The 26,135-nt window shown below is 36.5% G+C and overlaps 1 protein-coding gene and 1 non-coding gene across 2 annotated transcripts; one reads left to right on the top strand and one right to left on the bottom strand.

Moving 5' to 3' along the window:
• Positions 1–719: 719 nt before the first annotated feature.
• LOC148571748 (small nucleolar RNA R71) lies at positions 720–827 on the top strand. The gene has a single exon (XR_015880284.1). It is a non-coding gene; the product is annotated as a small nucleolar RNA R71 (small nucleolar RNA).
• Positions 828–6,057: 5,230 nt separating this feature from the next.
• Positions 6,058–11,187, bottom strand: LOC148571749 (uncharacterized). Its single transcript, XM_088507316.1, has 6 exons — positions 11,140–11,187; positions 8,282–8,440; positions 7,988–8,191; positions 7,530–7,910; positions 6,886–7,371; positions 6,058–6,789 (listed from the first exon to the last, which is right to left on the bottom strand). Exons 1-6 carry the CDS (start codon positions 11,185–11,187, stop codon positions 6,058–6,060), a joined length of 2,010 nt encoding a protein of 669 aa, XP_088363442.1.
• Positions 11,188–26,135: the final 14,948 nt, after the last annotated feature.

Below are 26,135 nucleotides of genomic sequence, written 5' to 3' on the forward strand. Positions count from 1 at the left end.
TCTTCTGTATTGCTTGGGAGAGTACTAGGAGTTTCAGTGACTCTTTTACTCAGTTGGCCCACTTGTGCCTCCAAATTTCTAATGGAGGACCTTATTTTATTCATGAAACTCACAGTGGCCTTAGATAGATCAGAGACTATATTTGCTAAGCTAGATGGATTCTGCTCAGAATTCTCTGTCTGTTGCTGAGTGGATGATGGAAAAGGTTTGCTATTGCTAAACCTGTTTTTCCCACCATTATTAAAGCCTTGTTGAGGCTTTTGTTGATCCTTCCATGAGAAATTTGGATGATTTCTCCATGAGAAATTATAGGTGTTTCCATAGGGTTCACCCATGTAATTCACCTCTGCTATTGCAGGGTTCTCAGGATCATAAGCATCTTCTTCAGAAGATGCCTCTTTAGTACTGTTGGATGATTCCTTCAATCCATTCAGACTCTGAGAGATCATATTGACTTGCTGAGTCAATATTCTATTCTGAGCCAATATGGCATTCAGAGTATCAATTTCAAGAACTCCCTTCCTCTGAGGCGTCCCATTACTCACAGGATTCCTTTCAGAAGTGTACATGAACTAGTTATTTGCTACCATGTCAATGAGTTCTTGAGCTTCTGCAGGCGTTTTCTTTAGGTGAATGGATCCACCTGCAGAATGGTCCAATGATATTTTAGATAATTCAGACAGACCATCATAGAATATATCCAGGATGGTCCATTCTGAAAGCATGTCAGAAGGACACTTTTTGGTCAGTTCCTTGTATCTCTCCCAAGCTTCATAGAGGGACTCACCTTCTTTCTGTTTGAAGGTTTGAACATCCACTCTAAGCTTACTAAGCTTTTGAGGAGGAAAGAACTTGGCTAAGAAAGCCATGACCAGCTTATCCCAAGAGTTCAGGCTGTCTTTAGGTTGAGAGTCCAACCATATTCTAGCTCTGTCTCTTACAGCAAACGGGAAAAGCATAATTCTGTAGACCTCGGAGTCAACCCCATTGGTCTTAACAGTATCACAGATCTGCAAGAATTCAGTTAAGAACTGAAAAGGATCTTCTTATGGAAGTCCATGAAACTTGCAATTCTGTTGCATCAGAGAAACTAATTGAGGATTTAGCTCAAATTTGTTTACTCCAATGGCAGGGATTGAGATGCTTCTTCCATGTAAGTTGGAATTTGGTGCAGTAAAGTCACCAAGCATCTTCCTTGCATTGTTATTATTTTCGGCCATGTCTCCTTCTTTTTCAAAAATTTCTATCAGATTTTCTCCAGAGAATTGTGCTTTAGCTTCCCTTAGCTTCCTCTTCAGAGTCCTTTTAGGTTCAGGATCAGCTTCAACAAAAATGTTCTTATCCTTGTTCCTGCTCATATGAAAAAAAAGAAAATAGAAAATAATAGGGATCCTCTTTGCCACAGTAGAGAGGTTCCTTTATGTGAGTAGAAGAGAAGAATAAAAGAAGGGGAAGAGAAAAACTAGAACACAGAGAGGAAGATGGTGTTCGAATTTTGGGTGGAAGAGAAGTGTTAGTAGATGACTAATTAAATAGAAGGAGATGAGAGATGAGAGAATTCAAAAATTAAATAAAAATAAAATAAAAATATTTTTGTTTTTAATTTAAAATTAAAATTAAAATTCAAAAATTAAAAAAGGAAAATTAAATCAAATTAAATTAAATTTAAAACAATTAGTTAATTTAAAAAGGAATTTTGAAAAAGAGGAAGGTGATTTTCAAAAATTAGAGAGAGAATTAGTTAGGTAGTTTTGAAAAAGATATAATTGAAACAAAAAGATAGGATTAGTTTGAAAAAGATTTGAAAATCAATTTTAAAAAGATAAGAGGTTAGAAAAGATTTTGAAATTGAATTTGAAACAGATGTGATTGAAACTTATTTTGAAAAAGATTTGAAAAAGAAATTTAGAAAGATTTGATTTTGAAAATTAAAGTTGATTACTTGACTAACAAGAAACAAAAAAATATATGATTTTAAAATTTAAAGATTGAATCTTTCTTAATAGGCAAGTAACAACTTGAAATTTTTGAATCAATCACATTAATTATTAGTAAAGGTTTTGAAATTATGAAATAAAATAAGAAAAAGATTTTTAAAAATCAATTTGAAATTTTCGAAAATCATAAAAGAAAAATGAAAAAGATTTGATTTTCGAAAAAGATTTGAAAAAGATAGAATTTTTAAATTGAAAATTTGATTTGACTCATAAGAAACAACTAGATTTTAAAAATTTTTGAAAAAGTCAACTCAAATTTTTGAAAATTTATGAGAGAAAAAGGGAAAGATATTTTTTTTTTCTAATTTTTCAATTTTTAATGATGAGAGAGAAAAATATCAAAAAGACTCAAAACATGAAAATTATGAATTAAAACACACAATGCATGCAAGAACACTATGAATGTCAAGATGAACACCAAGAACACTTTAAATGTCAAGATGAACACCAAGAACTTATTTTAGAAAATTTTTAAGAAAAGAAAAACATGCAAGACACCAAACTTAGAAATTTTCAATAATTAGACACTAACAAATTGAAAATGCACATGAAAAACAAGAAAAGATGCAAAACAAGAAAACATGAAGATCAAACAAGAGGATTCATCAAGAACAACTTGAAGATCATGAAGAATGCATGATGAATTTTTGAAAAATGCAGGAAAGAAATAAACATGCAATTGACACCAAACTTACAATATGACACTAGACTTAAGCAAGAAACATCAAATTATTTTTTATTTTATGATTTTATTAAATTTTTTTGTTATTTTTCGAAAATTATTTGGAAAAATAAAAATAAGAATTTCAAAATTTTTAATAAGAATTCCAGGAATCTTGCAGTGTTAGTCTAAAGCTCCAGTCCAGGAATTAGACATGGCTTACTAGCCAGCCAAGCTTTCAGTGAAAGCTCCGATCCAAAACACTAGACATGGCCAATGGCTAGCCAAGCTTCAGTAGATATTGCCTACCTCCCACGTATACAACAACTATGTGTGTAACTGCCAAATGGGTGAAGGTCAACAAGCTCTTGTGATGATAAGTTGAAACCCCGGTCCAAAAGATCAGACATGGCTTCACAGCTAGCCAGACTTCAACAAATCATCATGAAACTGTAGAATTCATTCTTAAAAATTCCGAAGAACATAGAATAATTTAATAATTTTTTTGAAATATATTTTTTTATTTTATTTTTTATTTTTTTGTATATTTTTTGAAAATTAAAAATAATAAAAAACAAAAAGCTTAAAATTAAAATAAAATTACCTAATGTGAGCAACAAGATGAACCGTCAGTTGTCCAAACTCGAACAATCCCCGGCAACGGCGCCAAAAACTTGGTGCACGAAATTGTGATCCTTAACAAAGGCACCAAAAACTTGGTGCTCGGAACGTAATTCACACCTTGTCACAACTTCGCACAACTAACCAGCAAGTGCACTGGGTCGTCCAAGTAATAAACCTTACGTGAGTAAGGGTCGATCCCACGGAGATTGTCGGCCTGAAGCAAGCTATGGTCATCTTGTAAATCTCAGTCAGGTGGATTCAAATGGTTTTGGTGAATTGATAATAAAAAGATAAATAAAACATAAAATAAAGATAGAGATACTTATGTAATTCATTAGTGAGAATTTCAGATAAGCGTATAGAGATGCTTTCATTCCTCCTGAACCTCTGCTTTCCTGCTGTCTTCATCCAATCACTCCTACTCCCTTCCAGGGCAAGCTGTATGTTGGTCATCACCGTTGTCAATGGCTACATCCCGTCCTTTCTGTGAAAATGGTCCAATGCGCTGTCACTGCATGGCTAATCATCTGTCGGTTCTCGATCATACTGGAATAGAATTTACTATCCTTTTGCGTCTGTCACTATGCCCAGCACTCGCGAGTTTGAAGCTCGTCACAGCCATCTCTTCCCAGATCCTACTCGGAATACCACAGAAAAAGTTTAGACTTTCCGGATCTCAGGAATGGCCATCCATGGGTTCTAACTTATTCCCCGAAGACTATAATATCTCGGACTCGGTCCCCTGTATTAGATATCTAAGAGATACTCATTTTGTCTCATCTTCATGTAGAACGGAAGTGGTTGTTAGGCACGCGTTCATAGGTGAGAATGGTGATGAGCATCACATAATCATCACATTCATCATGTTCTTGGGTGCGAATGAATATCTTAGAATAGGAATAAGCTTGAATTGAATAGAAAAACAATAGTACTTTGCATTAATACTCAAGGAACAGCAGAGCTCCACACTTTAATCTATGGTGTGTAGAAACTCTACCGTTGAAAATACATAAGAACAAGGTCTAGGCATGGCCGAATGGCCAGCCCCCATAAAGGTCTAAGATAGCATAAAACTGATCAAAGATATCTAATACAATAGTAAAAGGTCCTATTTATATCAGACTAGTTACTAGGGTTTACAGAAATGACTAATTGATGCAGAAATCCACTTCCGGGGCCCACTTGGTGTGTGCTTGGGCTGAGCATTGAGCTTTACATGTGTAGAGGCTTCTCTTGGAGTTGAACGCCAGTTTGTAACCTGTTTCTGGCGTTTAACTCCACTTTGCAACCTGTTTCTGGTGTTTAACTCCAGAATAGGGCAGGAAGCTGGCGTTGAACGCCAGTTTACGTCATCTAAACTCAGGCAAAGTATGGACTATTATATATTGCTGGAAAGCCCTGGATGTCTAATTTACAACGCAATTGAGAGCGCGCCATTTGAAGTTCTGTAGCTCCAGAAAATCCACTTTGTGTGCAAGGAGGTCAGAATCCAATAGCATCTGCAGTCCTTCTTCAACCTCTAAATCTGATTTTTGCTCAAGTCCCTCAATTTCAGCCAGAAAATACCTGAAATCATAGAAAAATACACAAACTCATAGTAAAGTCCAGAAATGTGATTTTTATTTAAAAACTAATAAAATTATACTAAAAATTAACTAAATCATACTGAAAACTATGTAAAAACAATGCCAAAAAGCGTATAAATTATCCGCTCATCAGTAACTCATAATATATAACTCAAATCTCATGCATTTTACTACTTCATTTTCTTTTGATATTTTCTTTAAGCTCAGTGTGCAATACATGAGACAAATTATTTTTTTTTCAAAATAAATTTTCAAAATAGATGTAAACTACAAAATAAATAACTAAACTAGAAAGCAAGAAAATCCTTCTGGTGATCATGCAGAAGTTAGAATAAAAAAATAGGAAATAAGCTAAAAATACTGGAAAAATAGAAGATAAGATAAGACAAGGGATAATGAAACTCAACCACCTCAGACATGGTAGCTGCTGCTTCCTCCTCGGGCTGTGCTCTTCCATGAAGATGATTCACCTCCCTTTGGTGCCATCGATGATAATATAAATTGAGAGCTTGCTCTGCAACAGCAAACTTAAAAGTTTGCTTGTCCCTAGGCAAAGAAAACTGAAAACGGGAAAGGACATGAAAATCACATGGATAAGTAAAAATAATACAAAAAAGATAGGAGTGATAGAAGGGGAAGAAGAATTTGAATTTAAAACTTTTTTTTGGCATTTAACGCTAGGAATGGGCATTAAATGCCCTAGGAGGAGCAAAAAGTAGTGCCGGAATGCCCCCTTTTGGGTATTAAACTCCCACGCCAAAGCTCCCTCTCTTGGCGCTAAATGCCCTCCCTAGCGTTTAGCGCCCATAACTATTTTTCTCCAAGGCGTTCTGTTCTTCACTCTGAGTTCTTCTGTCCCTGTTCTAAGCACAATGCATGATCACAAACTAGATTAAACTTAGGAAAACTATGGAAATAAATAAAAAATGAAATCAAACTAAAATAAAACTGAAATAAAATTAAAATAAAATAAAGGACACTCTTAGTTAGATTGCCTCCCAACAAGTGCTTCTTTATCATCACTAGCTTGAAGGTTAGCTCCACTAAGGAGGGTGGTCAAAGGGGCTCAGAACTTCACCCCTCACTGTGAACTTCTTTCCTGTACTATGATGGATTAACTCAACATGCTCAAAGGACAGGATCCTGTTCACAGTATGTGGTATAACTAAACTTCTAGTAAACACCACTTTCATGCCGGGTGAGAAGTCTTCAGTAGGAATCTTTTTGTTCCTCCATCCTCTGGGTACTTTTTTCTTGGGAACTCTTTCTTTGTGGATGATGCATTTCCACCACCAAACTTAGGTTTGATGTCAGGTGGAATTTTGTTGATTGTCACCAAATGAGATTTGGGTTGCAGATCCTGTTGAGCATTATCAGGGGGTTCTTGAAGGTTTAGATCAAGAAGCCTAATCTGCATGCACCTCTCCTCTCCACCTGATGGATGCATATCTTTAAAGGCATGGAAGACCAGTTGCTCATTATGCACTCTAGGAACTAATTCACCCTCTTTTACATCTATTAGAGCTCTTCCAATGGATAGGAATGATCTTCCTAGGATTATGGAAGCATTCTCATCCTCTCCCATGTCAAGAATCATAAAATCTGCTAGGAGGAAGAACTTTCCCACCTTGACCATGATGTTTTCCACTAGCCCATGTGCCTGCCTCAGAGATTTATCAGCCATCTCCAATGCTATCTTTGTAGTTTGTGCCTCTTGAATTTGCAGCTTCTTCATTATAGACAATGGCATTAAATTGATACTTGCACCTAGATCACACAAAGCTTTCTCAAAGGTTGTGCTCCCAATGGTGCATGGAATCTGAAAGCTTTTTGGGTCTGGCATCTTCTTTGGCAAGTTGCTCTGAATTATGGCACTACATTCCTTGGTCAAGGTCACTCTCTCATCTCCCTTTAAAGTCATCTTCTTGGAAAGTATGTCCTTAAAAAACTTGACATAGAGAGGCATTTGCTCCAAAGCCTCAGCAAAAGAAATATTGATTTGAAACTTTCTAAAAACTTTCAAGAACTTTGAAAACTGCTTGTCCTTGGTCTCCTTTTGAAGCCTTTCAGGATAAGGAATCTTTGGCTTGTACTCTGGTGCCTTAGGCAACGCCGGATACTTCTCAAGATCAACCAAAAAAGGGTTATCTGGGTGTCTAGAGGGGGCGTGCTCCTCTTTATTATGCACCTCCTCCGGAGCTTCTTTTTCAACCGACTTCTCAGTAACTTGTGCCTCTGCACTTGCCACTTGATCACTTATCAAGGTGATGGCCCTACACTCCTCCCTTGGAGTTGTAATTGTGGTGCTAAGAAGGGTATTGGTGGTCCTCTGATCAATTTCAGCAACCTTGGTGGCTAATTGGTCCATATGAACCTCCAAGTTCCTAAGTGAAACTCTGGTGTCTTTCATGAAACTAAGAGTGCTCTTCAAGAGCTCTGCAACAATAGACACCAAGTTAGGAGCATTCTGAGGTGGAGACAGTGCTTTCTGTGGTTGAGAGGGCTGGGATTGCCAATTGTTCAAATCATTTTGATTAAAATTGCCCTGAGGATTATTGAAATTCTGCTGCCTCTGAGGTTGTTCTCCCCACTTAAAGTTTAGGTGATTTCTCTACCCCTGGTTAAAGGTCTTGGAATATGGATCATTTCCATAAAATTAACCTGTTCAGGAGAGAATTGAGCATAATCATAAGTCTTACCTTGGGTGAAGCCACCACTCATGTTATAAGAAACATCTTGAGGAGTATTTTGAGTATTGACAACTGCAGCTTGCATCCTACTCAAGTGTTGAGTAATAAGACTTATTTGTTGAGACAAAAGCTTGTTCTGAGCACAAAGAGCTTCTACGGCATCCACTTTCATAATTCCTCTCTTCACTGTAATCCTCTCAAAAGAGTATAAATATTGGTTGTTAGCAACCATCTCAATAAGCTCGTTAGCCTCCTCAAGTGTCTTCTTTATGTGTATGGAGCCACCCACAAAATTATCCAGAGACATCATGGCCTTGTCAGAGAGTCCTTTATAGAAGATGTCTACCTTGACCTAATCTGAGAACATATTAGGAGGGCATTTTCTGAGCATCAGCTTGTAGCTCTCCCAAGCATCATAGAGGGACTCACTCTCTCCTTGCTAAAGGTCTGAACATATGTATTTATCTTAGTCAATCTCTGTGGGGGAAAGAACTTTTTTAGAAACTTGTTGACCACCTTGTCCCAAGTATCCAAGCTCTCCTTGGGCTGAGTATCAAGCCACTGCTTGGCTCTATCCTTCACAGCAAATGGGAAGAGCATTAACTTATAGATTTCAGGATCCATTCCATTAGTCTTTACAATATCACAGATATTCAAGATGTCTGAGATAAATAGATTAGGATCTTTCTACGGGAGTCCATGAAATTGGTAAGTTTGTTGCACTAAACTGATCAGTTGTGACTTGAGCTCAAAATAGTCTACTCCAATGGGAGGCATAGCAATACTGCGCCCATAAAGGTCAGGAATGGGAGCGGTGTATGAACTGAGCGTCCTTTTGGATTGCTCATTACCATTCAGGTCCATAGTGAACTCTCCCTCTTCCTGCACACAAAAATAGAAAACCAAAGAAAATAGGAGTCTCTATGTCAAAGTATAGAGAGCTCCTAGTGAGATATCCTAAAGAATAATAATTAAAATAAATAAAAGTAAGCAATTAAACACTAAAATTTTTGAAAATAACAAGAAAAATACACTAATAATTCGAAAACTAAGAGGTCAAGATACAAAACTTTTGAAAATAAAAAGGAAAAAAATGCTAAAGGGACACCAAACTTAAAACCAGAAATTAAAAGAAAATAAATAGAGCAAAATTCAAAAATTAAGGGAAAATAAATAAAATTAAAAATTGAAAATTAAAAGAAAACGTAAATAAATAAAATTAATAAGAAAAATACCTAATCTAAGCAACCAGACAACTAGTAGTTGTCAATCACAAATAATCCCCGACAATGGCGCCAAAAACTTGGTGCGGATTTTCAGAATATCCACAACTTAACCGGCAAGTGCACCGGGTCATCCAAGTAATACCTCAGGTGAGTGAGGGTCGATCCCACGAGGATTGTCAGACTAAGCAAGTAATGGTTATCCTATTGGACTTAGTTAGGCAAACAGAACAAAGATTTTTTGTTGTTGTAAATGCATAAAAATAATAAACAATTAAGAAAAGCAATAAATAGTTTGGTGTGAAATCAATAAAAGAAAACAGTTAAGGTCTTAGAGATGTTTACTTTTTTCGGATTAAAATGTCTTACCAACTATTTTAACAATGAATGATTCATTCTATGGAAAACCATAAGTGTCTAAACCCTAATCTCTTAGCGATTTAGCTTCCTCTAACCTTCATTAACTGCTACTCTCGTGGTCACTTAACTCAGATTAGAGGGTGAAGTTCAGAAAACTATTTTACACCACGAAGGCCCTAACCACCCCAAACCGGCTGAATAGATGTTGCTTATCCCACCAGTTTATGTAATTAGCCGTCAAAGAGGAGTGCTTTCAAGCTGTAGTTCAAGCGAGATAACTCTCTCGAGAATCGCACAAACTCATGTAGAAAAGGGTCATACTCTCGTTCCACCCAGTTTATAAGATTAAGAACGAAAATAATTCTTAGAATTGAATCAAACATAAATTAATATAGAAGAATAATAATCTTAATCCATGAAAATAAACAGAGCTCCTGACCTTAACCAGGAGGTTTAGTTGCTCATAATTTATAGAGAAAATAAGATTTTGAAAAGTGCAGAAGGAAGAAGATCCCAGATACAAGTGATTTTTTCCTTTAAATATTAACCTAATAATAAATTCTAACCCTAAAAGATATTATTTATAAATAAAAATTACAAAAAGAAAATAAAATAAAACTACTAAGTGTTAAATGCACTTAAGAGGTCCACATGAGTGTGAATTCGGACAGTTGCTGGCATTTAACGCCAGTTTGGACATTAAACGCCCAAAGAGGAGTGTCAACATTTGAATTCTGGCTCTCCTAGTGTTTAGCGCCCTGGGGGGGAGGGAGTTCTGGTGCTGGTTCTGTCCCTGTTGGGCGCTAAACGCCAAGCTCGGTGTTTAGGCCAGATTTGGCAATGATTCCAGAAGAAAAGTATAGTCTGTTATATATTGTTGGAAAGAACTGGAAGTTGGCTTTCAAACGTTGCTAAAATTGCATCAATTGGACCTCTTTAGCTCAAGTTATGCTCGTTGGAATGCAAGGAACTCAGGGTTGACAGCATCTACTTTTTCCTTTGTTTTGGCACAAAACTCTGCCAAATTTGTCTGAATTTCACCTGAAATCATAAAAACACCAAAACAACTCAAAGTAGCATCCAAAGAGGATTTTTTCACTAAAATATAATAAAACTTAATAAAATATAATAAAAAATAACTAAAAAATATTAGAAAAAAGTGTATAAGATGCTCACGCATCAACATGCAGAGCATTGTTTTAGATTACTTCCAAGAGAGCCGTGATTTTGGAGGTGAAATTTGAATTGAAACCGGACGAGTACCCAAAAATCCAATTCTAAATTGAGAGGCGGGGGTTGGCAGTTTCTTTGTAACACACACATTGATGTTGGGCAACTGATGGTAAAAAGGTTTTATGGCAACACATGGATCACTTATAAGGATGTCCATGGAGTGAATGAGAAAAATCATCAGAGCTATATACGAGGGAAAGTCCTTGATTTCAGTCCAAGGAGTGTCTGACAAGCCCTGCATTGCCACCCCCGAGCACACCAATAATAGCTACAATGAGAGGATGAGCAGAGACAGGAAGTATGATCAGGTGCTTGCAGAAATTTGCCTCCCGGGATCTCAATGGAGAATGGGTTCAGATGGTAGACCAAACCAACTAAAGAGTAGCGACCTCATTCCACTAGCAAAGGGATGGTTAGATTTTATCCGAAGGTCTATCCTTCTGACTAAAAACCGATCGGCGTACACTATGGACAGAGCCATACTGATTCACTGTATCATGAAAGGAGAGTATGTCAGGGTACATGACATAATTTCACATTAGATATACAGCATTGCCTCCAATCCCTCTTCAAATGCCAAGTTAGCATTTTCACATCTCATTTACTGTCTCTGTGGCGCTGCTAAAGTGAAGGTGGAGAATGATTTTCCTATTCCGGTTGAAAGGCAAATCTCCAAGAAGACTATGGAGTATGTGAGGAAATATCAAAGAGTTCAGAAAAGAGATCAGGCCAAGGAGGAGGCTCAGCATGACTAGCCTCCCATACCTCAAGGGCAATACTTTCCAACTCAGGAGTACTGGTAGCAGATAACATCCTGTCTTGAGCAGATGAAAATGAACTAGGATATTCACGACATCCTTCTTCATCAGATCATGGCTGAATAAGAAATCTAGCACCATGAGCTTCTTCAGATAAGACAAGACATAAGGTGATAAACTCATTTTTACGGTTTATCTTGTACTTAATTGAGTGGATTTTATCCACCATTCTTACACTTATTCATAAAATTCACATGTTTTACATTTTCCTTCCTAATTTTGTGCTATGATTGAAAACATGGTTCTTTGGCCTTAAATTTGCTATCTTTAGTCCTCTCTTATTACCATTCGATGACGTGATATGTTTGTTAAGTGCTTTCAGGTTTTATAGGACATGAATGGCTTAGAGGATGGAAAGGAAGTATGCAAAAGTGGAAGGAATACAAGAAATTGAAGGAATTGATAAGCTGTCAAGCCTGACCTTTTCGTACTAAATTGATCATAACTTGAGCTACAGAGGTCCGAATGAGACAGTTCCAGTTGCATTCGAAAGCGAACATCCGGGGCTTCAAAATGATATGCAATTTGCCATAGTTGCCATGTAGTTAGGCAACGCACACGCATGGATCACGCGTAGGTGTGACCTTGCGAAAGTTCAGCAATGGGTACGCGTGGGCAACACGTACGCGTGACAGAGCCACGTGCTGAATATATCAGAAAACGTTGAGGGCGATTTCTAGGCTCCTTTTGGCCCAGTTCTAAGCCCGAAAACACGTATTAGAGACTACAGAGTGGGGGAATCATACAACAACTTTCATTCACATAATTTTAGGTTTTAGATGTAGTTTTCTAGTAGGTTTTAGTATTCTTAGGTTTAGCTATTTTCACCTCCAGATTTCTACTCTACTTTAATTTAGTTTCTCTTCTACTCTTATTTATTCTAGCACTTTAGTTTCTCTTCTCTTGGTGATTTATTTATTTATCCACTTTAGTTTATAAATTCTCATGTTAGATTTGATTTTCTATTTAATGCAATTTAAGGTGTTTCGTATTTATGATTACTTTCTTCAATTTATGTTATTAATGCTTTCAATTGGTTGTTTGGATTTTATTATCTCTTATTGCTTTTCTATGCTTTTATATTGTGCCTTCCAAGTGTTTGATAAAATACTTGGTTGGATTTTAAATTAGCTTTTAATGTTCTTAGCTTAGATTGAGTAATTGGAGACTCTTGAGTTATCAAAATCTTTTGTTGATTAGCAATTGAAAGTTGCTAGTTGATTTGAATTCCACTAAAGCTAGTCTTTCCTTAGGAGTTGACTAGGACTTGAGGAATCAAATTGATTATTTCCACTTGACTTTCCTTCATAGTTAGAGGTTGACTAAGTGGAGCAATGGACGATTCTTGTCATAATTGATGATGATAATGAGGATAGGACTTCTAATTATCAATCCTTGCTAGGACTTTCATAATTATTAGTTTATTTTCTTATCATTTACATTCCTTGTTCAACCTTTCAAAAACGCAAAAATATACTATCTCATAACCAATAGTGACATACTTCCCTGCAATTCCTTGAGAGACGACCCGAGGTTTAATAATTCAATTATTTTTATTGGGTTTGCTTAAGTGACAAACAAATTAAATTTGATTGAGGTTTAATTGTCGGTTTAGATCTATACTTGCAACGTGATTATTTTTGTGAAATTCTTTACCGATGATTTTTCCCCCATTCAATTTTTGGCGCCGTTGCCGGGGTATTGCAAACGTGTGCCTTATTATTGGTTATTATGAATATTGTGAATAATTTTGCTTTTTCGTTTCTTTGTTAGTTGTTTCTAGTTTTAGGAGTTTATTCTCATTATTTTCTTATTAGTTTTTGTTTTTACTTTCTTTTGTTACTATGAATTCTCACCCCTTTGGCTATGAGTTCGGTCACAATTATGTTGTAGAGAATGGAAGCTACAATGAGAACATGCATCAAGGTTGGGACAATCAAAAATGGGAAGAGCCACAAGGATTTGATCAACCCATTCGGCAACAACCTCCTCCAATGTGCCATGAGCAACAACCATTCTACGATGCATCCCAAGACAATGGTTATGGTGGACCTTTTCGTGACAATCTACCTGATGCAAGCAGAAATTGGCGAGTTAAGAATGATTATAAAATATGCGTTGCAAGTGTAGTTCTCAACCAACCAGAAATCCGCTTATCAATTTAGAAGGGTGTCACAGAAATTAAAGTTAAAATACTGGGAGTATAAATCCCAGGTCGTCTCCCAATGAGTTGCAGAAAAGTGTGCTATTTTATTAACCAGATGTTTTCAAAAAGGTTTGAGTTGAATGGCAGGAAATTAAATTAGAGAATTTATATAAATTTAAATAAAAGCCTTGACTGAGAGTTGATTAGCTGGAAGCCCTATTCTTGTTGGAGTACTCTCAAGATTAATTGACAATTGAGGGTTATTATGTTTAGTTGTCCCTTACTAAGTAAGGAAAAGTCAAATAAGCTGGAATGCTGTTTCTATCCACAAGTTCCAATCCGCTCTTGGGAGGATTGGTGTTAGTGACTAGAGAGCAATCCAACAATAAACCCAATTACAATCTTTCTCTTGAGTATTCCAACTCAAGGGTTCCTTTCAATCAACTCCCTATCAAGTTAGGGAACTACTCGCTCATTGTAAATGAAGAATTCATAACATAAGAAAGGGAATTAAAGAAAGACATGATAAATAATAATCAAAAGATTAATTAAAAATAAAAGTAATTCTTGTATTAATAAATGCTAAAATAATCCAATGGTAAAATTAAGTAAATTAAGGAATATGGAAGAGTAAGAGACAAGTAAAGAAAACGAACTAGAATGTCGAAGTCTTGATGAGGCAATAACTCTTCTCAATATCCCAATGCAAAAACAATGAAAATAACAAATCCTAAAAACTATGAATGTGTAGAGAGAAAACCTAGAGGAGAGGAAAACTAGATCTAAAAAACTAAAACTATGCGGAATGAATGTTGTTCTTGGTTTCTGCATGTTCTCTGGCTCTAGTCTGGTTTTCTGGGCCGAAAACTAGGTCAAAATAGGGCCCGAAATCGCCCCCAGCGATTCTGCAGATTATGCAGGTCGCGCATGTCATGCGGTCGCGTCATCCATGCGGCCGCGTTATTCGGCTTTCTGCTTTGCCACGCGGTCGCGTCATCCATGCGGCCGCGTCACTGCGATTTCCTTTCTTTCGCGCGGTCGCGTGATCCATGCGGCCGCGTCACTTCTCGCTGGTCATCTCCTCAATTCCTTGTGTTCCTTCCATTTTTGTAAGCTTCCTCTCCAATCTCCAACTCATTCATGCCCTATAAATCCTGAAACACTTAACACACAGATCACGGCATCGAATGGAATAAAGGAGAAATAAAATACATAACTAAAAGTCTCCAGGAAGCAAGTTTTCAATCATGCAATAACTTTAGGAAGGAATTATAAATGCATGCTTATTTAATGAATAAGTGGGTAAAGATCAAGATAAAACCACATAATTAAACACAATATAAACCATAAAATAGTGGTTTATCACTACCCCCACCAATTTACTATGAGCAAGAGCCATTCCGATGTGCGTACCAAGACAATGGATATGGTGGACCCCCTTTTAGTTACTAACAAGCCCCACCATATGCCTATGAACCCCTTCCTCAACATAGCTTTGAACCACCATACTCACAAGCCCCCTACTACCAAACACCCTCATATGATCCTAACCATTATCCACCACACCAACCACCATACGAACCATATGAACCATACCCAGAACCACCACCTCAATATACACCATCTCCATACCCTTATCAAGAAGAACCACATCCGTATTATGAGCCTTTTCTCCCAACAAATGAACCCTCCTATCCATCCCAAGCTCCCATAGATGATACCTTTAGTGCTATTCGCCAACGGCAAAGAGAGCTTCAAACCACACTTACCTCTACTCTCACCGGTCTCACCTCTACTCTCCAAGCTCTTATATCCTGTGTGGATCCCTCCTTTGTCCCTGATACTCAACCCTCAAGCTCTGGTGCACTTACTTTTCACCCATATCCATCAATCCAAGAGCAACATGATCCCAATTGCGCTATTGACATGGAACAAGAGAGAAGGGATCATCTTAGGGACGTAATGGATCGGATTCACGCATCCATACTTCAAGAGAAGCAAGAGGAGGCCCAAAAAGTGAAGGTAGGAGAGACCCTTGAAGATGAAGGAGTAGTTGAAGAATTAGGGGGAATTGAAGAAAGTTGTCAAGAGGTGGAAGTTATCAAGGAGGAGTTAGATTTTGTACTAGAGCAAGTGGAGAAAACCAAAATTATCAAAGAAGAGGAAGTGGTTGAGGACTTAGGAGATGCGGAACCTCCATGGAAATCTCAAGTCATAGAGCCTCCTTCCAAAACGTTTGAATTTGATGTTGAGGAGGGTGTACAACCTCCAAGGCATGTCATGGTTGAAGACTTGGAGGAGGTTGATCATGAGATGGATTCAATAATTGATGAGTTCTTATCAACAATTGAATCCTCCCCCATTGGACTTAAAGAAGAGGTCAATGTTGCAGAAGCTTATCAAGAGATGGAGATCATCAAAGAGGAGCCCAAGAGATTAAAGCATACATTGGCAAGGCCGCCACTGGAGATACCTCCCCCCAATCCATTACCATCCAACACAATATTCAAGTGGGTAAAATTCTTATCTTTAAACTCTACCTTCCCACTTGAATATGGTCTGCTTGAAACGGATGAACAACTTAGATCTATCTGCGGTTTTAAGAGTAAAAGGGAGATGGTTAGCGGTTGGCAACACCATCCTAGGTTCGTCATGGTTGGAAGCTCAAGGCCTAATTGCAAGGGTTGGTATAATTCTCAATTGACTGGGTCTAGGAGGATCTTTGGGTGCTTAAATGAGAATTCCAAGGCTAAAGCACCCGGATGGAATCATGATGATCAACTTGAAGACGGGTGTGAAAACAAGATTTGGGATCCCGTCATACAAGAGGATCAACTTTCGAAGATCGAAGCTTGTGAAGAACTTCATCAAGGCTTGGTGAATTCACTTGGAGATGTTAGAGCTTATTGGAAGTCAAAGCACTGGTGGAAGTTTCAAGATGAGTTCAAGCATAAGCCACCATGACAAGGAGCTCACCAAATGTCCAACTTAAGGACTTTAACTAAAAGTGCTAGGTGGGAGACACCCCCACTATGGTAAATTCTTTCTAATTTCCCTTTTATTTATATTAGTAATAAGTTAGATTTTTATTTTTGTTTTTAAACATGTTTATTTCGTTTAATTCATGGTTTAGGTGTCCCAAAAAAAATCTGCGATCGACGCGTAAGCGTCGATGACGCGCACGCATCACATGCAGGTTCGCAATTTAATTAAATGAACAGAGAGTTGCGATGGAGACACGCGGGAGGGGTGCGTGGCGCACAAGCCACCCCACGCATATGCGTGACCCACGGGTACGCGTCCTCTGCCAAATTTTCAATCCACGCGTAAGCGTCAGCAACGCGTACGCATGAGCATGAAAATCGGCGTAAAGAGTGAATTGAACAGAGAGTTGTGTGGCCATGGTGCTGGAGTCACGCGAGTAGTCACGCATACGCGTGACTGATGCTCACGCGTCAGAATGCATTTTTTGCCACCCACGCGCACGTGTGGGCAACGCTTACGCGTCGCATGGCCGTTTCCGTTTTCACACGCACGCGTGACCTGCACGCACACGTCGCGTTCTGTTTTTCATTTCTTTCTTCTTTCTTCTCTCCTTTCGTATTCTTTCTTCCTCCTTTCTTACTTTCTTCTTTTTCATTTCGTTAAATTCTCATCCTTATTCTCTTTCTTTCTCTTTTACATATTGCATTTGCATACTTTCCTTTATTGCATTATAATTTTGTTCATGTTTTTATTTTCTTTTCTAATTTCCTATTTTATCATTGGTGTTAGATATTCTTATTCAATTGTTGCATTTTTTCTAGCATTATGTTGGTGCTTCGTAACTTGTTTTACATTGTTGGGTAATATTATTTAAGTCAATGCTAATCCTTTATGATACTTGTATTCCTTTTGCATTGACATGAATTTATATTGTCTTTCATGACCCACTCTCTCTTTCCCATTGTTGCCATTTTTGTACTATTGATATGCCATTTGCTTCTACTGTTTTCTCACTTGCATGTTGTAGCTACCATGTAATTGAGACCCTCATTATTTGGCATTAACCTAACCATATTTTATTTGTTTTTTATCTTTGTTTTTTGGGTCATTTTCTTCCCTTTTCTCTTCTTTCAGGATGGCCACCAGGAAGGGAACCGGAAGACGTTTACATGGGGTGACAAACAAGTTCCTACGCACATTCTTTTGAAGAAAAGCGTCAGTTGTAGCAACCCGTCCACTTCCACATCTCAGCATGCACCGAGGACGGTGCAATCTTTAAGTGTGGGGAGGTTGATACCAACTTCCGTGGGTTAGTTATTTTCTTCTCAACACTAATGTTTTATTTTCTTTGTTAGTTCATTGTTACATTTGCATGTTTGATTGCATGTTTGCCTGATTTTGTGCATATTTTACCACTACTTGGTTGAAGTGACGAATTCTTTTTCAAGAAACTTTTTATAGCATTTCACTAATTTGAATTAAAATTTTTGTTAAAACTTGCTTGAAGAAATTTATTTTGGAACATGGTTTAGAGCTAGAACACACAAAAACCAGTGATATTTTGAGCCTATTCGATTGGTTGCATTTTATCAACCAATATTTTAATTTTGGTGTGTGTTGTTCTCTCTAAAATTGTGATCTTTGTTTTGCTTAATTCTATATTTCCATTGTTTGATGTATGCATGCACTTACATGATTGAGGCCTTGTTTCACTGAGCTTACATACCCATATGGCCTTAACCTTTTCATTATCCTTTGTAAAGCAATGTTGAGCTTACTTATCCCATTTGTTCTTTACTTTAGCACATCATTAACTCTAAGCGTAAAACAATAATGTCCTTAATTTGAATCCTTGGTTAGCTTAGACTAGTGAGAGTATTCATGATTTAAGTGTGGGGAAGTTGGGTTTGGAAACATTTAGTTTGAGAATTGGGTGTTGTATATTCTTGAGAAAATGTGCAAAATAATAGTTAAGCATATATTCCTGCATTCAATAATTTAATCATATGCATTGAGAAAAACAAAAGAAAAAAAATAAAATATTAGAAAAAAAAGGAGCAAATAAGAAAAAGGGGACAAAATGCCCCAAAGTAAATGGTGTTAGCAATGCATATGAGTTGTACTCAAATTGGGATGCATGAATATTTGGCAAAATATAGTTAATGGATAGTTAGGTTTTATATTCTGATTACATGGATTGGCTTAAGTTAGGTGGAAAGTTTAAGTTAATTAAGGATTTAGATCTTACTCCACTTGGCCAAATACAATCCTACCTTGACCCTGACCCCATTACAACCCTTAAAAGACCTCTTGATTTGTGTATTTGTGCATTAAATTTCTGTTGATCGGTAGAAGAAGAGCAAGTCATAGAAAGCAAGGTTAGTAGAGAATTGAGATAATCGAACCTTAAACACTTGAGTAATTAGAGTGTATACACTTCCACTGAGGGTTCGATGCTCGATTCCTTGTTCCTGACTTTCATGAGCTATCTTCTTTTGCAAGTTTACTTGTACCTTATTTTATGATTTGAATTAGTGAGATCCAGTTCATATTTCTTCTTGAAGGATTTGTTTACTTTTAACTAAGTAGGTAAGAGCATTTTGCATTTAGTTGCATTCATATAGATAGGTTGCATTTCATACTTTCTACCATTCCTCTTCACTCTTTTGGTTCTCTTGAGCTTAGCATGAGGACATGCTAATGTTTAAGTGTGGGGAGATTGATAAACCCCCTTTTTAGGGTTTATCTTTTGCCTAATTGAGTGGATTTTATCCACCATTCTCACACTTATTCATAAAATTCGTATGTTTTACATTTTCCTTCCTAATTTTGTGCTATGATTTAAAACATGCTTCTTTGGCCTTAAATTTGCTATGTTTAATCCTCTCTTATTACCATTTGATGCCATGATATGTTTGTTAAGTGCTTTCAGGGTTTATAGGGTAGGAAGGGCTTAGAGGATGGAAAGGAAGCATGCAAAAGTGGAATGAATACAAGAAATTGAAGGAATTGCTAAGCTGTCAAGCCTGAGCTCTTTGTACTAAATCGATCATAACTTGAGCTACAGAGGTCTGAATGAGGTGGTTCCAGTTGCATTCGAAAGCTAACATCCGGGGCTTCAAAATGATATGCAATTTGCCATAGTTGCCATGCAGTTAGGCAACGCGCACACATGGATCACGCATACGCGTGGCCTTGCGAAGGTTTAGCGACGTGTACGCGTGGGCAACGCGTACGCGTGACAGAGCCACGTGCTGAATGTATCAAAAAATACTGAGGGCAATTTCTGGGCTCCTTTTGGCCCAGTTCCAAGCCTAAAAACACAGATTAGAGGCTGCAAAGTGGTGGAATCATACAACAACTTTCATTCACATAATTTTAGGTTTTAGATGTAGTTTTCTAGAGAGAGAGGCTCTCTCCTATCTCTAGGTTTTAGAATTCTTAGGTTTAGCTATTTTCAATTCCAGATTTCTACTCTACTTTAATTTTGTTTCTCTTCTACTCTTATTTATTCTAGCACTTTAGTTTTTCTTCTCTTGGTGATTTATTTATTTATCCACTTTAGTTTATAAATTCTCATGTTAGATTTGATTTTCTATTTAATGCAATTTGAGGTATTTCGTATTTATGATTGCTTTCTTTAATTTATGTTATTGATGCTTTCAATTGGTTGTTTGGATTTTATTATCTCTTATTACTTTTCTATGCTTTTTTGTTGTGCCTTCCAAGTATTTAATAAAATGCTTGGTTAGATTTTAAATTAGCTTTTTATGTTCTTAGCTTATATTGAGTAGTTGGAGACTCTTGAATTATCAAAATCTTTTGATGATTAGCAATTGAAAGTTACTAGATGATTTGAATTCCACTAAAGCTAGTCTTTCCTTAGAAGTTGACTAGTACTTAATGAATCAAATTGATTATTTCCACTTGACTTTTCTTCATAGTTAGAGGTTGACTAAGTGGAGCAATGGACGATTCTTGTCACAATTGATGATGATAATGAGGATAGGACTTCTAATTATCAATCCTTGCTAGGACTTTTCATAATTATTAGTTTATTTTCTTATCATTTACATTCCTTGTTCAACCTTTCAAAAACCCAAAAATATACTATCTCATAACCAATTGTGACATACTTCCCTGTAATTTCTTGAGAGACGACCCGAGGTTTAATACTTCGATTATTTTTATTGGGTTTGCTTAAGTGACAAACAAATTAAATTTGATTGAGGTTTAATTGTCGGTTTAGATCTATACTTGCAACGTGATTATTTTTGTGAAATTCTTTATCGACGATTTTCCCCCATTCATAGGGCGACTAAGAGCACTGTATGGAGCACAGCCTGAAGAGAGAGATACCCATCATGATGGCTAAGGTAGTTCAGTTCCTTTTCCAATTTCAATTTCCCTTCTGCTATTATTATGTTAATTTCCTATTTTCTATTTGATTTATATGTCCTTTGCATGAGTCTTAGTAATTCCTAGTCTTCATAGCTTAGTTTAGTTAAGTTTTAATTCAGGAATGTCTCATGTATCACTATCTGAGCTTGAACTCAAAAACAAAAAAGAAAAGAGAAGCAAGAGAAAAGTGGTGTAATGCATGAGCAGTTGAGTTTAAATTTACAATTGTCTTGTCAAAATTATATGTCGATGTATTTATCTGTAATTTGGAATGCATAAAAAAGAACAATGCATGCTTGATCTTGGAATAAAGGATGTTAATTCATGAAGAATAGGAATTTAGAGAACTATTATGAATTCTCCAAATTACACAAGAAATTGATCCTTGAAACAAAAGAAATAGTAAGAAAAAGAAAATAAAAGCAAGGCCTAAGGCTCTGAGCATCAATGGCTAGGAAGATTAAAATTGATTAAAGTTCAAAGAGTTGTTCTCTTAGCCATGTGCTTATGGTATGCATGTATCAAGAAACTCTTGCGACAGAATACTTAGAGTCAAAGCCAAGTGCAATCAAAGAGTATGCCAAAGGCTCTGAGCACCACTAACTGAGAAAATTTAATAGAAAAATCAAGAACTCAAAGAGATAGAAAGGTGACGTGTCCGGCCGCACGCATGGTGTGTGGACGCACAGAAGGAGAGAAAGGGGTAGTGTTCCCATGCACAAGCTGTGCGCGTACTGGGAACAGAGGGAGTGTTTAAGGGTGTGCGTGCGCACGTAGCTGTGCGCACGCATAGGAACTGAAAAACAGGGGAACTGTGAGGACACACAAGGCTGTGCGTACGCACAGGTCTCTGTTCCTACAACAAAAATTTTGCCTCTAAGGCATCAAACATGACATCCAAAACAGGTTTTCAAGTCCCAAATCATCATAAAACTCCCAAAAATACATTATTTCACTAAAATCACTTAACAAATATCAAAATAAATCAAACCAACCTAGCAATATTACCAATTATTCATGAAACAAAAAGTAAAAGAGAGAAAGCTAGAAGGATATTACCATAGTGGGGTGTCTCTCACCTAGCACTTTGGTTTAGAGTCGTAAGTTGGACCTGGTGAGGAGATCCTTGTTAGGGCGGCTTATGCTTCCACTCCTTCTTGAATCTCCAACCAAGTTTGCTATTGATTCGACCTCTGGAGTCCCAAATGAATTGCGTTAAACTTTTAAGAGACTTCAAGCTAGCAATTAGGATCCTTAAGTATTGATTCTTGAAATTAATGCCTGGATCCCATACTTGAGTTCCGCTATCACCATTGATTTGCTTGTGCACTTCCCAGAATCCACTATATTGGCTCTCGCACCAAAATTGAGCTCCAAATGTTAAGTTGGCTCCTTTTATGAACATTCCGTCTCCTTGCCAATTAACATTCTTCTTTTCACCAACCACTACGCCAAGAAAGGTTCGAAGTTGACTAAAAAGAGCGAAACTCTCGTGCGATCTAGAATTTTCTAAAAATAAATTCCCGTTGTAAGTATAGCTTCTAGACCGACAAGAATTCATTCCTTACAAAAGTTTTGTTTGTCACTTAAGCAAATCCAATAAAATTGATAACTGAGTATTTAAATCTCGGGTCGTCTTCTCAAGGAATTGCAAGGAGGTATGACTTATTATTAGCTATGGAAAAGGTAGAATTTTGGGTTTTTAAAAGGTTTGAACAAGTAATTTAATTGACAAGAAAAATAAATTAATAATTAATAAAACTCTTGGCAAGGTATGAGAACTGGAATTCCTATCCTAGTTATCCTTATCAATGGTGATGAGAATTGGGTTTTAATCCCACTTAGTTAAGTCAAGTGGACTAATTAATTTCATCCTCAAGTCCTAGTCTTTCCTTTGGAAAGGCTAGAGTTATTGGAACTCAAATTAATCAGCAACTCCCAATTTCAACCACTGCTTTATTTGATAACTCAAGCGTCACCAATTACTTAACCAGAGCCAAAAAGGAGAGAATATCTAAATTAAATTAAAAGCATCCATAACATAAATAAAGCAAAGCAATATCGAATCTGAAATACCTCAAATTATATTAATTAAGAAAATCAATCTAAACATAAAGAATTCATAAGCCAAATTGGTAACATGAGTCAGATACGAATAAAAGCATTAGAATAAATAAAAATATAAAAGGAGTATTGAACCTGAGAAGAAGTTGAAATCCTAAATCCTAATATAAATCCTAATCCTAATCCTAAGAGAGAGGGGAGAACCTCTCTCTCTAAAAACTACATCTAATCCTAAAACTATATGAATATGAATGTATATGAGTTGTCTGATAAATGGATGCATTCTCCCACTTTATAGCCTCTAATCTGTATTTTCTGGGCTGAGAACTGGGTCTGAAACAGCCCAGAATTTGCTGGTTTCGAATTCAAACACGCTGGTTTTTCGCCACTGCAACGCGTCCACGTGAATCACGCATTCGCATCACTTATCGTCAGAGAAACTATAGCAAATTATATATCAAATCGAAGCCCCGGATGTTAGCTTTCCAACGTAACTAGAACCGCATCAGTTGGATCTCCGTAGCTCAAGTTATGGTCGTTTTAGTGCGAGAGGGTCAGGCTGATAGCTTTGCATTTCCTTCAACTTCTTGTATTCCTTCCACTTTTGCATGCTTCCTTTCCATTCTCTAAGCCATTCCTGTCCTGTAATCTCTGAAAACACTTAACACACATATCAAGGCATCGAATGGTAATAAGAGAAGATTAAACATATCAAAATTAAGACCAAAGAAGCATATTTTCAATCATAGCACAAAATCAAGAAGCAAAACGTAAACTCATGCAAATCATATGAATAAGTGTATGAAAAATTGATAAAATCTACTCAATTGAGCACAAGATAAACCATAAAATAGTGGTTTATCAACCTTCCCACACTTAAACATTAGCATGTCCTCATGCTAAGCTCAAGAGAAGCTATAAAGGAGTGAAGAGGAATGGTAAAATGTATGAAATGCAATCCTATCTATATGAATGCAACTAAATGTGAAATACTTCTACCTACTTGGTTAAAAATAAATAAGTTCTTCAATACAAACATAAATCAAATTCCACTAATTCAAACCATACAGTAAAAACAAGTAAACTTGTAAGAAGATAGCTCATGAAAGCAGGGAATATAGAATCAAGCATTGAACTCTTACTGGTAGTGTATATCACTCTAACTCTCAAGTGTCTAGGGTCAATCACTCTACTCTTCCCTAGTCATGCTTTCTCAATCTTGTTCTTCATCTAACCAATCAACAAATATTTAGTATACCAATGCAAACATCATGAGGTCTTTTCAGGGTTGTAATGGGGCTGAGGTAATGGTAAGGATATATATATATATATATATATATATATATATATATATATATATATATATATATATATATATATATATATATATATATATATAAGGCTAAGTGAGCTAACAAAGTGAATCCTTGATTAGTCTAAGATCTCACCTAACATATACATACTTTATATAATTTAAAATACTTTACCTAGCTACCCAAATTTTTTCCACTTTTGTATTACATGCTCATGTATCAAACTTATTTTTGAATTTTGTCCCATGTGCATTGATTCTTTTTATTTTGCATTTGGGGTAATATTATTTTTCTCTTTTTTTTTTCAATGCACATGGTAATTTAATTATTTTGATTTCACATGAGCATGCTTCCCAAATTTTCAAATAACTTTTCAAATAACCTGCGAATCACCCCATGGACGCGTACGCGCGTGACCAACGAATTCTCAAGGGTTGTGGGGCCCAATCCCAACCAACTTTGGCGCCAAAGATGCTATTTAAAGCCAAGGATTGAAGAGCAAGGGAGATTCCAATCATTCACACTCATTAGGATTAGTTTAGAGTTAGTTTCTAGAGAGAGAAGCTCTCTCTTCTCTCTAGAATTAGAATTAGGATTAGGTTTAGTTCTTAGATCTAGATTTTAATCTTTGCTTTCTTCTACTTCTACTTTTCAATTTTTTGTTGTTACATTCATCTTCTTCTATTCTTTTGTTGTAATTTCCTTTATGTTGTTCTTATATTTTGTTGTAGATCTAGTATTGTTCCTTCTACATTCTTCCAATTCAATAAGAGGTAATTCATAATAAATGTGTCTTCTTTGCTTTTCTATTGTTGATCTCTTGTTTTTGTAGTTGTAGATTCCTTTAATTCTTGCATTTAATAATGTTTACTTCTATTGCACTTTATGTGTTTGTTGAAATGTCTCTTTTAGTTTTAGTGTAGATTTTGTTCCTCTTGGCCTAGGTAGAGTAATTAGTGACACTTGAGTTATCTAATTCCTTTGTTGATTGATAATTGGAGAGATTGCTAATTGGTTTGGAGTGCACTAAAGCTAGTCTTTCCTTGGGAGTTGGCTAGAACTTGTGGCTCAAGTCAATTCATCCACTTGACTTTCCTTTATTTAGTAAGGGTTAACTAGGTGGTAGCAATGAACAATTCTCCTCACAATTGAGAAGGATAACTAGGATAGGACTTCTAGTTCTCACACCTTACCAAGAGCCTTTTATAGTTGTTAGTTTACTTTTCTTGCCATTTATAATTCTTGTCTAAAAATCCTAAAAAACCCCAAATATAACTCACAACCGATAACAAGACACTTCATTACAATTCCTAGGGAGAACGACCCGAGGTCCAATACTTCGGTTTATAAATTTTAGGGGTTTGTTACTTGTGACAAACAATCTTTTGTATGAAAGGATTATTGTTTGGTTTAGGAACTATACTTGCAACGAGAATTCATTTGTGAAATTCTAAACCATCAAAAGTCCAATCATCAAAATGGCGCCGTTGCCGGGGAATTGCAATGGTGTTATGTTATTGGTTATTGTATATATGTGAATAGTGTGAATATGTTTGCTTTTGTTAGCTCTTGCTAGTTTTAGGATTTAATTTTCTTGCTTCTTATTTGATTTTGTTTTCATTTTCCTCTTGCTATCATGAATTCTCACCTTGGCTATGAGTTTGGTTATCAACATGTTGTAGGAAATGAGGACTATAATGAAGATGTGTATCAAGAATGGGATGACCAAAGGTGGAAGGAGCCATATGCATATGATCAATCTTCATGGCAACAACCTCCACCAATGCACTATGAAGAAGAGCCATTCTATGATGCATACCAATCCAATGACTATGGTGACTCACCTTGTGATTTTCAAGAACCACCACCATATGCCTATGATCCATACCCTCAACATAACTCACAAGCCCCTTCTTACCAACCATCTTCATATGACCCTAATCCATATCCATCCTACCAACAACCATATGAGCAATATGAACCACACATAGAGCCACCACCACGCCAACATCAACATTTTCAAGAGCCACCTCC

The sequence above is a fragment of the Arachis ipaensis genome, chromosome B3 (assembly GCF_059453495.1).
Source record: "Arachis ipaensis isolate K30076 ecotype BB chromosome B3, ASM5945349v1, whole genome shotgun sequence".
NCBI classification, from domain to species: domain Eukaryota; kingdom Viridiplantae; phylum Streptophyta; class Magnoliopsida; order Fabales; family Fabaceae; genus Arachis; species Arachis ipaensis.